The sequence below is a fragment of the Nicotiana attenuata genome, chromosome 1 (genome assembly GCF_001879085.1).
Source record: "Nicotiana attenuata strain UT chromosome 1, NIATTr2, whole genome shotgun sequence".
In the NCBI taxonomy this organism is placed as follows: Eukaryota; Viridiplantae; Streptophyta; class Magnoliopsida; order Solanales; family Solanaceae; genus Nicotiana; species Nicotiana attenuata.
In genome coordinates, this window is record NC_031989.1 from 103,527,277 (window position 1) to 103,545,240 (window position 17,964).

General features: G+C 36.4%; 1 protein-coding gene across 2 annotated transcripts; it reads left to right on the forward strand.

Annotated features, from left to right (window-relative positions):
• On the forward strand, positions 12,885 to 16,740 carry LOC109241925 (lysine histidine transporter-like 5). 2 transcript variants are annotated; one of them, XM_019408755.1, is made up of 8 exons: positions 12,885 to 12,994; positions 13,075 to 13,259; positions 13,604 to 13,987; positions 14,849 to 15,248; positions 15,894 to 15,999; positions 16,092 to 16,183; positions 16,276 to 16,344; positions 16,492 to 16,740. In XM_019408755.1, the coding sequence occupies exons 1-8, from the start codon at positions 12,971 to 12,973 to the stop codon at positions 16,588 to 16,590; spliced, it is 1,359 nt and encodes a 452-aa protein (XP_019264300.1). In that variant the 5' UTR covers positions 12,885 to 12,970; the 3' UTR covers positions 16,591 to 16,740. The 2 variants fall into 2 exon arrangements, with proteins under 2 accessions (XP_019264300.1, XP_019264306.1); XM_019408761.1 differs by having other exon boundaries at positions 14,966 to 15,248.

A 17,964-nucleotide genomic window follows, 5' to 3' on the forward strand; every position in this document is an offset into this window, starting at 1 on the left:
GAGGAGGACCCCTTAAAATTCCAACATAAGAGAGCTGCAATGCCTTTGAAACGTGTCACAGTCGCTAGTTCATCAAAAATTACTTGATATATCAATACGCTTCCAAAACGATTATATTTTATCAATGAATGCATATTTTTCAAAAAATTCTATTTTCATAACGGTCAGGTGCTACCTAGGGGAACTCGAAGGGGGGGGGGGTTTCCAGAGCGGAGCAGAGCAAGGCCGGCAGACGAACCAAGAACTAACCCCTCATCATAAAACTTAAGATTTTTCTTTAAACGCAGGAACATTTGATGTAACGGTAGCATTCGCGAAACATGTATACACAAAGCAAATTCACCATCCATCCGGCCATTAGACACTGAATATATCCCAGCTAAGACATACTCTACCCTTATCTGCTATTCTCTCTTTGCATGAGTCTAATCTCTGACTCCACATTTTCATGAGTCTAATCCTTGACTCCATACTTGCATGAGTCTAATCTCTGAGTCCACATTTGCATGAGTCTAATTCTTGACTCCATACTTGCATGAGTCTAATCTCTGACTCCACATTTGCATGAGTCTAATCCTTGACTCTATATTTGCATGAGTCTAATCCTTGAATCCATATTTGCATGAGTCTAATCCTTGACTCCATGTTAGCATGAGTCTAATCTCTGACTCCATACTTGCAGGAGTCTAATCTCTGACTCCATATTTACATGAGTCTAATCCCGGACTCCATATTTGCATAAGGCTAAGCACTGCCTTCTCTTTGCATGAGGTTAAGCTCTACCTCCACATCTGCATAAGGCTAAGCATTGCCTTCCATTAGCATGAGACTAAGCCCTGTCCCGAATCTTGCATGAGGTTAAGCTCTACCTCCATATTTGCATAAGGCTAACTCCTGTCTCCCTCTTGCATGAGTCTAAGCCCTGACTCCCTATTTGCATGAGGCTAATCCTTTCCTCCATATTTGCATGAGGCTAATCCTTGCCTCCCCACTTGCATAAGGCTAATCCTTGCCTCCCCACTTGCATAAGGCTAATCCTTGCCTCCCCACTTGCACGGGACTAAGCACCGTCTCTCTTTGTACAGATATTGCTCTATTTCTACTACTATCTACTTGCTTTTCAATCGGGCTAAGCTCCGCCCTCCATTTCATAATACTAAGCCTTGTCTTGTTACATCATATTATTGCATCTCTTGGGCTGAAACATCGACAATCTGTCCAAAGGCGCCATAGTCTAAAGGCATCATTCTCATAGCCGGAAGACACCATGCCATGGCCTGAGGATCCCTCAAACTTGCATATCATTATTCAAAGGCATCATGGTTCGGAAGCACCATTTTCATGGCCCGAGAACACCATTTCATGGCCTGCGAATCCCTCACTAAATAATTCATGGCCCAGGACGTCATGGTCCAAGGACGTTTTCTTTAACCGTCCGAAGACAACCTTCATGGTCCAAAGGGAATCTGCATCATGTTTAAGTTTTCGCAAATACTTTTGTAGCATCTTCTATCTGCAGGTAACCAGTAAGCAACCACTATCCTAGCAGGAGCGATCTTGCTCCAGTTCCCTCCAACCGTCCCGAGCCTTAACCGTTCATCGTAGCCGCTTCCACATCTCGTGTCCATTCTTGCAATAATTTCATCGGCATACTCCGCGGGTGAATCCAGAACTACACATGGCCTGATTCCTGTAAGACCAGGGATATGTAAGCAACTCGAAAAATCGGAGTTAGGCCTCCGTCTTTCAAAACATCCCATCCGGTCAAAATTGGCCATCATTTCTTTACCCGAAAACTCTTTCATCCTTCCCAGGTAAAGAGGGGCAACTGTTGATACCCAATTTTCCCCTATAACTTTTAAATATGCATAAATACCTTCAAATAGCATATATATGAATATATAAGCATGCACAAGGTTTTTATAATTTTTTCCATGATTTTAAGGATTTAAATTGATTTATTTTCTTCCCTTTTATTCATAAAATCCCCAATAATTATTTCCCTAATTATTGTTATGATAATTTATTCATTTAATCTCTATACTTATGCCAAAATATGGTTGATATATTTTTATGCATTTTTTATAATTGCATTTGGTATTTTTCAAGCTAGATTGCATATAATTGCAATATTAGCCCTTTTATGTATAATTACATTTTATATGCGTGAAATTGGTCCCTATATTTTTACAATGATAATTATATAATTTAAATCATCTTGGCACATAAAATTATTTTCCAAAAACTACTTATTATTTATTATAAATTAAAATAGGGAGAATTGGCTATTTAAATTGTAGCCAGATTTGGCTTTCAATTTTAGCCAAATTAAGCCCAATACGCCAGCCCAATTTCGGATTAAAATACCCGACCCAGGCCCTAATTACACCTACCCGACCCAAAACCCATCAAATCCTGGCCGTTGATCTAAAAGATTAACGGTCATCGTTCGTTCTTTCCTTTTTAATTCTAAACGACCCCCTAACCCTAATCACTTTTCCATACCCGCCGCCTTCAGATGCTCTTGTCCTCTCTCTTCTCTCAACCTAACCCTAACCCCTCTTAAAGCGCCTCCCTCTCCGGTCTTCTTCGGCGACCACCTTTCCACCCCAAGCCTCCAATGGTCCTTCCATCGCCTTGCTCATCATCTCTGAGGCCTTCAAGGGCCCTGGGCCATGCCGACTTGTATCTAGGGTTGCTGTTTTGTTTGGTCATGGCTTCTCCGGTGTGATTTTGGATAAAATCACACCATATTTGTTACGATCTTTGAAGTTTACAGCAGGTTCTTCCGTTTCTATTTGGGTTTCCTTTGAAACCCTAACTTTCGTTTGTATCTCTTAGATCTGTGCTATTTTGACGATTCAAGTCTGTTTGTTTCTATGTTTTACACTATTCTCAAACTTCTTTTGCAAAAAAAAAAAATCATCGATTGCGAGTTGTTTTACTTTCTTCTAAAGCTAGGGTTTTTGCAACTTCTTATACACTTTGTTTAAACTGATTCTTTTTGTTTGAAACTTCTATCCTTGCATATCTTGACTGATTCTATGTTCTTACTGCTTTTTCAAATCGCCTATGTTAAAAGCCCTAATTTTTTTTAGATCTTCTTTGTTTTGGTTCTGTGTGTTAGCATGACTGCTCAACTCTCTTGTGCTATTTGCTACTGTTCTAAGTTAGCCGGCTGCAAGCCAAGGCTAACCATTTGTGCTCTCTTGTTCTTTCATTCTGCTTACTCTCCCCTTCACGCGTATGTCCTAGTTTCAATTTAAAGTTCCAACAACAACATGATTCTCTTATTGTTTAAGTTCCTCTTGTTTCTAGTTTGCTTTTATCTATGGTTTTGTTGTGAAATTTGTAGTTAAGAGTTACATTATCAGCACGTTATTATGTCCTCCCCTTCCTTTAGATCAGTTTATTCCCCTTTATGTATGTTTCTGAGCATGTCCTATCTCTTCCTTGTTGTGTACTTACCATCCTATATCCTATGAATTCCCAAATCCCTATCACCCCTCTATATGGTTGTGTTCTTCATGTCTGGTTTTGTGACTATACCAGTGTCAGTTGTTTCTGAGCATGTCCAAACCAGTCCTAGACCTTTGTTGGGTTATGTGTTTGCAGGCAAATGTTCTACGTATCCCAAACCCCTTGACCCTTGTGTATGACTGCTGAATTTACTTGGTTCTGTGAACTAGATATGTATAAACCTGTCTTAAGGTGTTTTGACTTATGTTCATCTCTTCACACAAGTCTCTGTTGTTCTACTACATTATTTCCAAAAGAAAAGACTTTTTGTTAAATACAGTTTCTTACTAAAACCTTTTCAATTTGTATCCATCACTTCTCACTCTACTCTTAGTCAATAAGTTCTGCCCCCTCTAGTATGTGTACTGCCTTGGGATCCTTTTGAGAACCCTCTGAACTCTGGCATACTGAGGCTGGCCTTTCCACACTGCACTTGTTCAATCTTTGGTTACTAAGTCTAGGTGTAAGCACTGCTCGGAATCATTGAGATCCTTAGGGAACTTTGATGTACCTAGACTCTGATTTGTCTATGGAACTGAGGCATATGAGGCCATTGGAGGCTTTGGGAAATCTGAGCCTAATTGAAGGCTCCCTATAGAATAGCTTCTTGATTTTCTATTTCTATTTATGTAATTCATTCATTGGCCTGTAATAATTTGCAAACAGATATTGGGGTATTGAGTAAAAAAGGGTGGGTAGATGTGTCACGACCCGAATTTCCCACCCTCGGGAGTCGTGATGGCACCTACTAGTGAAAGCTAGGCAAGCCAATCGACTGAATTATTTACCTCGTTTCCATTTTTAAATCCGTTAACAGTTATAAACCAACAGTTAATAATCAACCAAATTTAATAAGCAGAAGATTTGGATTCCAAGATTTAATAATACTGCTAATGTCATTCCATAACAAAATATACCCAAGACTGGTGTCACAACTTCACAGACTATCTAAGATTACTACAAATAAAGGTCTGAAAGAAATAATACAACACTGTCTCTGGAAATACAAGAAGGAAACAGGAATAATAGATAGAAGGAGACGCCAAGGCCTGCGGACGCCTGTAGGACTACCTTGGGTCGCCTGATGAATAAGAAACAGCATTCTCACTGCGTTCCGAAATCTACAGCACTGGGATCTGCACAAAAGAGTGCAGAGTGTAGTATAAGCACAACCGACCCCATGTGCTGGTAAGTGCCTAGCCTAACCTCGGCGAAGTAGTGACGAGGCTAGGACCATACTACCAAAAATAAACCTGTGCAGTTAAATCATATACAGTGGAACAATACAAGCAGAAATGTACAGCTAAGGATGGGAGGGGGAAACATGTTGCGGGGACATCAAATAATAACAAAAGAACAACGAATAAATATAAAGATCATCACAGTTCAATTGAAGATAGTAAGGAGGATCATGCTGCGGGGTACAACAAGTATCAATAGAAATCCAACAATTAAATGTAGAGAAACCATAACTCAGTTATCAATAAAAATCAAGAAAATCAAAGACAAGTGCACGACATCACCCTTCGTGCTTTAACACTCTCTCACCAAAACAATGCACAACATCACATTCGTGCTTTAACACTCTCTCACCAAAACAATGCACGACATCGCCCTTCGTGCTTTACACTCTTCCTCACCCAAGCAACAATCACAAAGAAATTTGGGCAAGGGAATCAATAACATCACAATAAAATCAAGTAACAACAGGAAACCAGTAAGTAAGCGTAAAGAACACCATAACTCAATTACCAGTAAAATCTGGAAAATCAAGGACAAGTGCACGGCATCACCCTTCGTGCTTTTACTCTCGTCCTCACCATGAAAATCAGTATAATTGGCACGGCATCACCCTTCGTGCTTTTACCTCACATAATCACTCATATAAAGGCACGGAATGGTACATCGCGCGGCACAACGTCACCCTTCGTGCTTTACACTCTGCCTCACAAAATCATACATGGCATCACCCTTCGTGCTTTAACACCCTCTCACCAAAACAATGCACGGCATCACCCTTTGTGCTTTACACTCTTCCTCACCCAACAACAAACACAAACAATAAGGGCAAGGAAATAAATGAATCATAATAAAATCCCAAAGGAACAACATCAAAACAACAACATCCCGGCAAGGGAACAATATTAAAAGCAACAACGTCCCGGCAAGGGAACAATATTTAAAGCAACAACGACCCGGCAAGGGAACAATACCATAATCCTCTTTTCTTTTTCTTTTTCACATTTACTTCACAACTCGATTCACAATTTGAGCCAATGCTCTATAAGGTTCAATTTCCAATTATTCTTTCACAATTCACTTCACAACTTGAGCCAACGCTTCTCAATGTTCAAATATCAACATTACTTCCACAAACTTAGCCCAACAATAGAAATCATCACAAAAAGGCATGAACAATACAAACGGTGTCATAATAATCATAATATAAGACTTACGGGCATGCTTGACACCAACGTATAGATACTCGTCACCATGCCCATACGTCATACTTAACAAATAACAAACAACTCCTAATCCCTCAAGCTAAGGTTAGACCAAACACTTACCTCGATGCCACGAACACAATTCAAGCCTCGACTATCGCTTTACCTCTTAAGTCCACCACCAACTCGCTCGTATCTAGCCACAAGTTACATAATTATATCAATAAATGCTAAATGAAACAATTCTAATGCATGGAAATAAGTTTTCTAAAGTTTTTCCCAGAAGTCAAAAATCGACCCCGGACCCGCTTGGTCCAAACCCGAAATTCGGACAAAAACCCGATTACCCATTCACCCCCGAGCCCGGATATATAATTAGTTTTGGAATACGACCTCAATTTGAGGTCTAAATCCCCAAATTTTAATATTCTTAGGTTTTTCCCAAAATTCCCAATTCCACCATGAAAACCCTAGATTCTAGGATGAAATCTTGTAAAGAGAAGTTAAGGAGTAAAGAAAATGAGTTAGAAATCACTTACTAATGTTTTGGAGAAGAAAGGTTGTTTGAAAAATCGTCTCTTATGTTTTTGGGGTTTTGAAAAATGAACAATAACTGAAAATCCCATTTAAATATACCCCACTCAGACCCCCTGTGCGGACCGCACAAAAAGGAGTGCGGCCGCGGAGCTCACAATGCTGACTGCAGTGACATGTTTTTAGTATTTTAGCAATAACTTTCTCTACAGATGTTCAAATTGTGATTTCTTTACCTTTCTGGAAACTAGACACGAAGAGCTACAACTTTCGTTTTTGAATCATCTCAAAATTTCTTGTAGATCAAAAGATATAGGCTTTCTAAGTTGGACCAGTGAACCTGTTCGGACCGCACAAAATCGAGTGCGGCCGTAAAGCCCCCACCGCGGACAGCACAAAATCAATGTGGACCGCACTGGCGGGTTCAGAGATTTGCACTTCTCCGAACCTGCGACAGCTATGTTTTAAGCCTATGACATTCCGGAACCTACCCGAAACTCACCTGAGCCCTCAGGACTTCAAACCAAATGTGCATACTGACTCAAAAACATCATATGGACCTACTCGTGCGATCACATCATCAAATTAACATGTAAAACCATGAATTAAACCTCAAAACTCAACATTTTCATCAAGAACACTTAAAGTTCATAACTCTTCAACCGAAAGTCCATCTCACGTCAAATAAACTCCGTTTTTCACCAAATTTCACAGATATCATTTAAATTCTATAACAAGTTTGTACCGGGCTCGGGAACCAAAATACGGGCCCGATACCCATGGTTTCAAACATTAATTCTTTTCTTAATTTCATAGATAATTCAGCAAAACAATTTCTTTCAAAAATTGATTTCTAAGGCTTGGGACCTCGGAATTTATTTCCGGACATACGCCCAAGTCCCATATTTTACTGCGGACCTCCCGGGATCGTCGGAACACAGATCCGGGTCCGTTTTCTAAAAATTTGGTCAACCATAATCAAATTTTAACTCTAGAAATTTCTATTTCTCATATTTTCACATAGAAGGCTTTCCGAATATAGGTCCGGACAATGCACGCAAATCGAGGTGAGGTAAAATGGAGGTTTTTAGGCCTCGAGACACTGAATTTGTTTCTAAAACAAGTGATGACTTTTTGGGTCATCACAAGATGCATACTTTATGGGGTAATACGGGTAGAAATCCTGCTCCTAGGACTTTACTTTTAAAGTCTGTTTGCTCTGAATAGACAAAATGCTCATAGGATTTTACTCTTTAATCTGATTGCTTTGCCTAATATAAATCATGTCCATACGGTTTCACTTTTAAGTTTGTTTGCTCATCAAGTAGAAACCATGTCTATAAGGTTTTACATTCTGTCATGTTTAGAAACCATGCTTATAGGTTCCAAACAATCATGTCTTAAAATCAGTTTAATAATAGATGCCATGCCTATAGGACCTAATCCTGATTCAGTTATAACAAGTATTTATGTATGTTTCCATACCTGCAAATCGTTAAAATCAGTGCTACTCTTAGATATCATGCATATAGGGAGCTCTACTCGCAATTCTGTCTGTTAATTTAGTCTAATAAATCGACTTGATCACGCCTAGTTCGTTTCCGAATTGGTTCTATTAAGTATCAAGCATTTCCTGAAACAAGTTCTTTCAAATTGCCTCAATCTCATTAGATATCATGCCCATAGGTATTAAAGGATGTTTATTTCAAAACCTGTTTTGTTTCCGTATTAATATAGACATCAGTATTCTGCGTATAGGCAGGCCTTTAGGGCGATTTCAAAAGTGCATTCTCTGAAATTGTCCCTATCGCTCGATGTTTTCTGATCCTAACAGGCTTTTAAAAAGAGTCCCTAGGCAACTACTAGGGTGTAACTTCTGAGTCTAAAAAGGGTTTGTCTGTTTCTGCATATTCATTTAGATATCCTGCTTTAGGACATTGATTAATAAAAGACCTTAACTGTGCTTGAGTCGTGCTGCTTACGTGTTTGTTTGAGGAGGAAACTCTGAGCCTCTTAATTATTCCCATTATGTGTGAAAGCCCTAAATGCTTTTGACTGTCGCCTTAGAATTTTTGCCTTTTAAACCTTAGGGGTACGTCTAGAACCACCTATAGGTAGAGGTCCTAACTCCCTCCAGGACCATTAAGAAGGGACGGGTAGCAGCGCGCAATAGGAATCATTGACCAAACACTCGCTTTACATGACCAATAAGGGGATGGGAAGGGTAGACATGGGATATGATGACTACGCGCTAATGTCACGTGCAGCCCCACATTGAGGAGTGTTTACCGGATATTGCGTGGGGGTGATCCTATAAGATAACCAACCTAGGAACCCTCCTTACCAAGTCCTTTCTTTATTTAAACCTTTGTTCAAACCTTTATCTTACTACTTGAGTTACCCAACGTGCTTTACTTGCAACTTATTTGATTCAACCGTTTATATGGACTAATTTGTGAATATAAGTTCGGCCGGAACCCACAGTTGTGGACCAAGAGGGGTGCCTAATACCTTCCCCTCGAGGTTACTTCGAGCCCTTACCTTAATCTCTGGTAATGCAAACCAACCCAAGAGTTAATCGCCGTAGGTGCCCTAATGCACCGTAATCCGTTAGGTGGCGACTCTTCTAATACCCAATTCCCAAAAGGAAATGAGTCATTACACCCCATGAATGTCGAAACCCGGACCTCTCCCCGTCAAAAAGGGAGGGAAAAAGGGGGTGCGACAGGTGTGAGACCATATCGACGGGAATCGGTTATGGTGCAACCTCAGGGTTTTGTGGTGGCATACCATTGCCTGGAGCAGCCGCACCATACTCTCTATGGTCTTCGGGACCGCCGTCATTTTCGTATGCGTTTAGTGAGTTAGACATTTTGACCTGATATCAAAGATCTTGCGCAAGAAAAAGTGTGAAAGATAACTTGCGTTACGTAGTGAACCAGCAAGAAAATAATCACTATTATTTTTAGCCCCACGGTGGGCGCCAACCTGTTTGCCTTGAAAATGGTAATAACAATTAGATTTGATTTTGTGGTTCTAAAAATATATGATCTATTTTTATGCTAGTTGTTTAGGCAATAGATGCTAAGTGAAGGATTAGAAAATAAAATAAGAGCTTGTAGATAGCTTGATAATCAAAACGAATAGTTGGAAATCGGGGCCTCGAGCCAGCGCATGCGGGGCCTCGAGGTTGAGTCGGATGCCCAGCTATGGGCGGTCGATGGAGAACTAACAGTTATGAGAGTTGCGATTGCGGCTCTTTATGACCAATAATGAGCAATAAATGAAGAACAATTAATAGAACACAATGAATATAAGCAATAAATATAAATAATGAAACCAAGGGAATGTATTCAAGCTGGAGAGCAGAGAATGTTCTTGTATTGAATGTAGTGTGTTGTATCTTGTGTCTCAGATCCCTTACAAAAATGACAAGGGTCCCCTTTATATATGAGGAGAAAATCCCATTATGACATATGCGTAATTATTACATAATGTAGCTGGTACAACCACTCAATCAGCCTGGTGCAGGCTGTCACTGTCGGTGCAGACGTTGTCAGAAAAATACTGCTCCTAGGGAATTTCCCGCTTACTTATGATAACCACCGGTTCGCTCCGCCCCGACACCGGGCATGGAGGACTCTCGAAGACTTCGAACCCCGAGCTGTTCTCCGGGCCCTTCGAGGTGAAATTACGTAAGGCCTAGCCGATCGTGAAATTGGTCCTTCCGATTTTAGCCGCATACAAAATTATAAGACTAAAGATGTTGGACGTAAGATGTCTGTGACCGCCAAATTTCTGAAGTTCAAAGTGGCCGGCTAGAAGTGTCAATTCAACTACGGCCACCCGAAGCCCGAACCGAACATACGCACAAGCCCAAAATCATTATATGAGTCTATTAGAAACTTCAAATCACCAATCTAAGGTCCTTTACCCATAATGTTGGCTTTGGTCAACTCATTCAACTTAAGCCTCAACTTAAGAACTAAGTATTCCAAATTACTACAGAATCTCTAGGGAATCAAACCATCAATCCCCACAAATCAAAAATTATCAAAGCAACCTATGAAAAGTATCAAATAGGGGAATATAGTTTCTAGAACTCAAAATAATCGATCGCGTCGTTATATTTTTCACCTCTTTAACAAACATTCATCCTCGAAGGGGTTTGAAAATGAATATAGACTGCTAAAAAGATATTGATATCTTCTCCGCATATTTGACTCGGTCTCCCAAGTAGCTTCCTGGTTCGGTTATCTTTCCAAAGAACCTTCACCGAAGCGATATCCTTTGACCTAAACTTCCGAACCTGCTTGTCGAAACAAATACCGGATGTACCCTCGATAGGATGGGAGGCAAATCAAGCCTATAAGCAACCTTACCATATATCTCCAACACCTCAAATGGTCCAATAAACCCCAAATTCAACTTGTCATTCTTCTCAAATCTCATCACGTCTTTCATGGGTCCTTCTCACCCTTCATAAATGCCACATTGCGAATCTTCTTGTCCGCATAACTCTTTTGCCTATTCTATGATGTCTGAAGTCATCTTTTAATCAACTACCCCTTTTCCAAAATATCACGTGCCAAATTGTACCCAACAACCTAGGGAATATAAATCCCTATTGCATCATTAAGATAAAACGTGATATATTTACAATTTTGCCAGGCAATATAAATAAGTTTTTCTTTATGTATTCTTTGACTTTTTATTTGGTGCAAGTATTCTTTGACTTCTTTGAAACCAATAGTTAAACAAAAAGTATTTCTGTTCTTTCTATTGATTTAATTTTTAGCTCTCTGTTTCCTTTCCAAGTTCATTAAAGTATTATCACAAATAAATGATTACTATCTTTTTCCGACAATAAATATTATTTTTAAAGCTAATAATAAATACTATTCGTAGTAATATTTTTCTATTTGTTGAAGAAATTATTCATAAAATCAATTAATTATAAGAGCTTGTCAAAAAAGGCATATTTTTCAAATTGTATTTTATTTATATTAATGAAAATAGGTAAAAAAAAATTATTATTAAAAAAAATAAGAGAGGTAAGCGTAATATCGTATACCATGGGGAAGGTCAATGCGAAGAGCGAAAAATAAGGGTGATTCTGAAATTATTTCTACAATTAATAAGGGTAATTCTGAAATTATTTCTACAATTCAATAACCAAGCTTTCCAATAAATACTTATCGATTGAAAACTTAAGAATAGCAAATAGTTTGGTGTGAAATGAAATATAAAGGCAAAATTGACCTTGTAGAAAATTTATTGATAAGAAACATAAAAGTTATCGTGGAGTTTCCTTGAAAAAGAAACTTTCCTTCTCCTTCTTATAATAGTTTGATTTGAGTGTCCTCAATATTAGGACTTCTTACTTAATTCAAATCAGAAATGGTTTACTAAGAAAGATTTTTAGTTAATTTCAGATTTTTAAATATTAAAAAAATAATTTAATTTACAATTTTTTTCAATGTGAATTTTATTTTCTAAGGGTAAAAAAAACGAATGACATTTCGCTAAGAGCCTTCGTGCTTATTATGTTTTTTTTATATATTACCTTGATCCTTTCTATAATTTTTACGTCATTTGACAATGATTATGAGTAGAACCTTTTATATATAGAGAGAAAACAATAATTATAATTTTCTCCTTTCTTATCATCACGTTTTAAATAGTTATATCTTACATTAAGTGCAGTGGCGAAGCCAGAAATTTTTTCAAGGGTGTTCAAACTTCAAATAAGTAAAAAAATAATCTGATAAAGGGTGTTCAATACATATTGTGTACCTCTAAAATCTAATATTTTACTTATATAAGCAGTGTAATTTTTCGACAAAGGGTGGTCAGTTGACCACCCTAACCCAAGTGTGCCTTCTCCCCTGATTAAGTGGCGGGCAAAAACTTTTGGGTAAAAGCACTTATGACTTTAAAATTTTGAATTTGTCGCTGTGCATAATACTTCATTGTTGTCATTGTCATTTTATACGTATTAAACATAATCATTTCCGCATATTTGAGGTTATGAACGTGTAGCTAAACTTATTGTAATTTAAGAAATAAAAAAACAAAACAAAAAAAGCATTGAACAATTAGTTAGATTGCCTATAGTTCAATTAAAATTCTTAAAACACCTCTATCACCGCAATATTAAATTTGACTTGTCTTGTTTCTAGTTAATTGGTAAAATAGTCAAATGCACAAAAATAGGAAAGTCATTCGTTTATCACATGGTTTATATAGTAAGTAAGTGGATAACTTTATCTGGATATCCTTAATTTTCTCAAACTGTTTACGATTCATAGTTCCACTAAAGTAGGAAAGTAAGAGATACCCCAAAATAAAAAGCATAAAAACCTTTTCCCACACTCAACACTTCACTTACTTATCTATTATCTATTGAGTAATTGCTAACAACAGTTTTTAAACTACTATTTACTCTGACACAAAACGGGTAAACACCAACGATGCATAACAAAGATGTTTCAATGGTATGTTCTATCTAAAAATTTGTACCTAGTAGTTTTTTTAATCATATTCTTATTCATGTAACTTTTTTTTTTTATTCAAGGTTGAGAGTGGGAATAATTCCAATAATGTAACGACAAACGAACCAAGCGATGACGATCTGAATAGGTGGTTGCCTATAACAGCTTCCCGAAAAGCCAAATGGTGGTATTCAACATTCCATAATGTAACAGCTGTTGTAGGAGCTGGTGTTCTTGGCTTACCATATGCTGTGTCACAACTCGGCTGGTAAATCCTATAATACTCCCTCCCTCCGTTCACTTTTACTTGTCGTTTCACATTTTCGAGAGTCAAATTACTTAAATTTTGACTAACGTTTTAATATGTTCTTTTCACCATATTGATATGAGACAAATTACAAATTATAGTACTTTTCGTATAGTTTCTGAATATTTAATTAAAATATTAAGAAAATTTAATCCAATTTGACTTCAAAGATTAGTCGAACTGACTCTCGAAAAGTAAAACATGACAAGTAAAAGTGAACCGAAGGAGTACATCTCATGTAGGTTATTCATTTGCGAAAAGCATTTTGACCCTTTTTTGTTTGGTATTTTTAAATTAATATGCAGGATTCCAGGAATGGGGATGATAATAATTTCATGGTTTGTGACATTATACTCACTTTGGCAATTGGTTAATTTGCACGAACATGTTCCAGGGAAAAGATTTGACAGATATCCTGAGTTAGGAAAACATGTATTTGGCCTAAAGAGAGGTTATTGGATAGTGATGCCTCAACAGATGATTGTTCAAGTTGCCAGTGACATAGTATACATGGTTACAGGGGGAAAATCTCTAAAAGAAAGTATGCATACAATGTTCCATTGGTCTAAAGGGATTAATCTAACTTGCTTTATTTTGTTTTTTGGAGCTCTTCAGTTGGTACTATCTCAAGCTCCTAATTTTAATTCTTTGAAAGTGGTCTCTTTTACAGCAGCTGTTATGTCTTTGAGGTACGTAAATCAATACAAAATGCAAAATATTTTTATATTATGTCATCTGTTGTATTGTATCGTATTGTTTGAATGATTGTTACCTGTTGTATTATATCGTATTGTTTGGATGGTTGTAATTTGTTGTATTGTATCGTATTGTCTTTGAGGTACGTAAATGAATACAAAATGCAAAACACAATTTTTTTATCTGTTGTTACCTGTTGTACTATGTAGTATTGTTTGGATGGTTGTTACCTATTGTATTGTTTGGATGCTTGTTACCTGTTGTATTGTATTATATTGTCTTTGAGGTACGTAAATGAATACAAAATGCAAAACACAATTTTTTTATCTGTTATTACCTGTTGTACTATATCGTATTGTTTGGATGGTTGTTACCTGTTGTATTATATCGTATTATTTGGATGGTGGTTACCTGTTGTATTGTATTGTATTATTTGGATGGTTGTTACCTGTTGTATTACATCGTATTGTTTGGATGGTTGTTACCTATTGTATCGTTAAATCTGTCATTACGTAATGATGAAAAGTATCATTTTATGAAACGATAATATTATAAAATAATCATATTTTATCCTTTATCCTATATTTTCACATAATAATTCTACCTCATACATTACTTTTTCTTTAAAATATTGCAAGTTTATTTTTCATATTGGTGGTGCACGGTATCATGAAAATGATGGAAAACATACAATCTATCCAAATATTATATACATTAAAACGATACAATACAATGTATATGAAACTATACTTAATAACCATCCAAACAAGAACACAAAATGCAAAACACAAGTCCATTTTTATGTTATTTTTATGACATATTGCATTCATTTTTGTGTTTATACATACATGCAGTTACTCAACAATTTCATCAGTAGCATCAATTATCAAGGGAATTGAACATCCACAACCAGTTAATTATGGTCGACGATCTCATACTACAGCTGGAATAACATTTGATATTTTCAACAGTTTAGGAACAATTGCATTTGCATTTGCTGGACATAGTGTTGCATTAGAAATTCAAGCAACAATACCTTCAACCCCAGAAAAACCATCTAAAGGGCCAATGTGGCGAGGTGTTACTGTAGCTTATGCAATTGTTGCATTTTGCTATTTAGCTGTTGCTGCATCTGGATTCTGGGCTTTTGGCAATCTTGTGGATGATGATGTCCTTGTTACACTAAAACACCCACATTGGCTAATTGCTCTTGCAAATTTTATGGTATTTTTGCATGTTCTTGGAAGCTATCAGGTAATGGTCTGAAATTCTATACTCTTTCCGTTTCAATTGAGATGATGTAGTTTGACCTGTCACAAAGTGAAATATTTTGTTAAGTGAATTTGGTATTTGAAAATTAGAGTTGTGTTTGGACATGAATATAATTTTGGGCTGTTTTTGAATTTTTGTGAGTGATCTGAATGAAAATTTTGAAATTTTTTGGAGTTTTTCAAATATTCGAAAAGTTCCAAAATTTATCTTCAAAGTGAAAATTGGAAATTTTATGGCCAAACACTGATTTCGAAAAAAAAAAAAGTAAAAAAGATTTCGAAAAAAAAGATGACTTTTGAAACATGTGGTCCTAAAAGCTTAAGGGACAAATGCTTTATGGGGCCATGATATTTGTGTGGCTATAATAGCTTCTCATGAAGGGTAAAGTGGGTAACATAAATTTAAAGTTAAATTGTTTCTTAATATAAAAATGTGTCATTCTCGAGTCACCAAAGGAGCAATAGTTCCAACAAAGGAGATCAAAGAGGAATAAAAAAAAGTGTTATTCTTTTTGGAATAGACTATAAAGAAAGTGTGTTATTTAAATTGAAACAGAAGGAGTATATTATTATATATCTAGAATATTGGATCAAATGTATATTACCATTTGTTTTTTCTTAATCTCAGGTTTTTGCAATGCCTGTTTTTGACATGATTGAGTGTTACTTGGTTAAAAAGCGTCATTTCACTCCTGGACGACCTCTTCGCCTTATTGCCCGAAGTATTTACGTTGGTAAATAAAATTAATCTTTGACTACTTGTATGAAATTAATACTAACATAATAAAATGAACTAATTCCTGTTTGTATGCCAATTGTTAAACAGTCGTGACGATGTTCGTTGGAATGTGCTTTCCCTTTTTCGGAGGGCTGTTAGGCTTTTTTGGAGGATTGGCATTTTCATCCACATCATTTTTTGTACAATCTCTATATATCCTATCTTTCTTTAGAATTTTGTATTAACCAATATATATGTATCCTTAATTGTGTATATTTATATTATATGGCAGCTCCCATGCATAATGTGGCTTGTCAGCCAAAAACCTAAAAGGTGGAGCTTTCATTGGACCACTTCTTGGGTAAGTTTGTATATATATATAAAAAAATATATATTTTTTCGATTATTATTTTAAGAGTGCACTATATAATACACTATCGTGTGTAAAGGAAACTTACACCATTTAACTGTATGATACTTACTTTTATTTCTTTGACTTTGTTTTCAGCTTGCAATTATTATTGGTGTGAGCATAACCATCTTGGCGCCAATTGGAGGAGCACGCACCATTATTATCTCAGCAAAAAATTACAAATTCTTCGATTAGATATTTTTCTTATTTTCTGTCACTAGCTAGGAATTTCTTTAGAATCATTTATTCTAGTGATTTTGTTTCACATCAAGCTAAGTCAGTTCAATCTCAATGTGTTTCTCATTTTTATCCACATTAATTCTATACAGAAAGTTATTCCTGTCATTTCTAGCTATTGATTACTCAATATTATTTGACCACTCACCAAACTATCGTCCAACTCTTCTCAAGAAATGTAAAATATATATATATATATATATATATATATATACACACATTGGTGGCTCTAGGGTAAGGCCACTAAAGCTTCTGCTTTAGGCCCCCAAGAGTCATAGGCCCCCCTAAATTTTTTTTATTAGTTATACTTATTTATATTAGTAAAGTTTTTTTTTTAAGTTAGCAAAACGTTAACATTTTGTTTCAATACACTACATTGGTTCTAGTTATCAAATATTTTATTAGCAGATATGAATATTTAAATAATTTAACTCAAAATTATAAAATATCAGACAATGTTATACTGTAGAATACATAAAAGAGAACTTAAAACATGAAAGAAAATTTGCTAAGACCATACAATTTTTTCTTGGTAATCTAAATTAATTGTGTCTATTTGTCCAACTATTGTTACTTTAGTAATGTTAGTTCCTCACTTCTTCTTAACTTTTGGCTTTAGGTCTCTGATTTCATGGAGCCGCCCCTGTATATATAGTTCACGTCAGAAAGATGCATCTTTCCTTTATTCAACGTCCACTCTCCTATACGCCCGTTTGAGAACTGAGCAATGTTCAAATTTATTCATTCAAGATTATATTTGTTACTTGTTTTAGAAATAAATTCTGTGTTCGGAGGCCTTAAAAACCCTTTTTTTATCTCACATCGATTTACGTGCACAGTCCGGGCGTGTATTCGAAAAGTTACTATGTGAAAATCTATGAAAAATGGTGAATTTTTCTTTTAAAATGAATTTAGGTTGACTTTGTTCAATATTTTAGGTAAACGGACCAGGGCCCGTGATTTGATGGTCCCGGAGGGTCCGTAGGAAAATATGGGACTTGAGCGTATGCCTGGAATCGAATTCCGAGGTCCCAAGCCCGAGAAAAGAATTATTGAAGAAAATTGTTTAACTGAAAATTTTAGAGTTTCTGGAAATTTGAATGTAATTGAATTTGATGGTATCGGACCCGTATTTTGGTTTCGGAGCCCGGCACAGGTCTTATATGGTAACTAAGTTGAGCCCGTAAAATTTGGTAAGAAACGGACTTGGAATGACTTGAATCGGACCATTGGTCGTTAAATATGGAACTTAAGAGTTCATGAGATTTTTCTTTGATTTTGATGTTAAATTCGTTGTTAAAGGTGTTAATTTGGCGATTTGATCGCACGAGT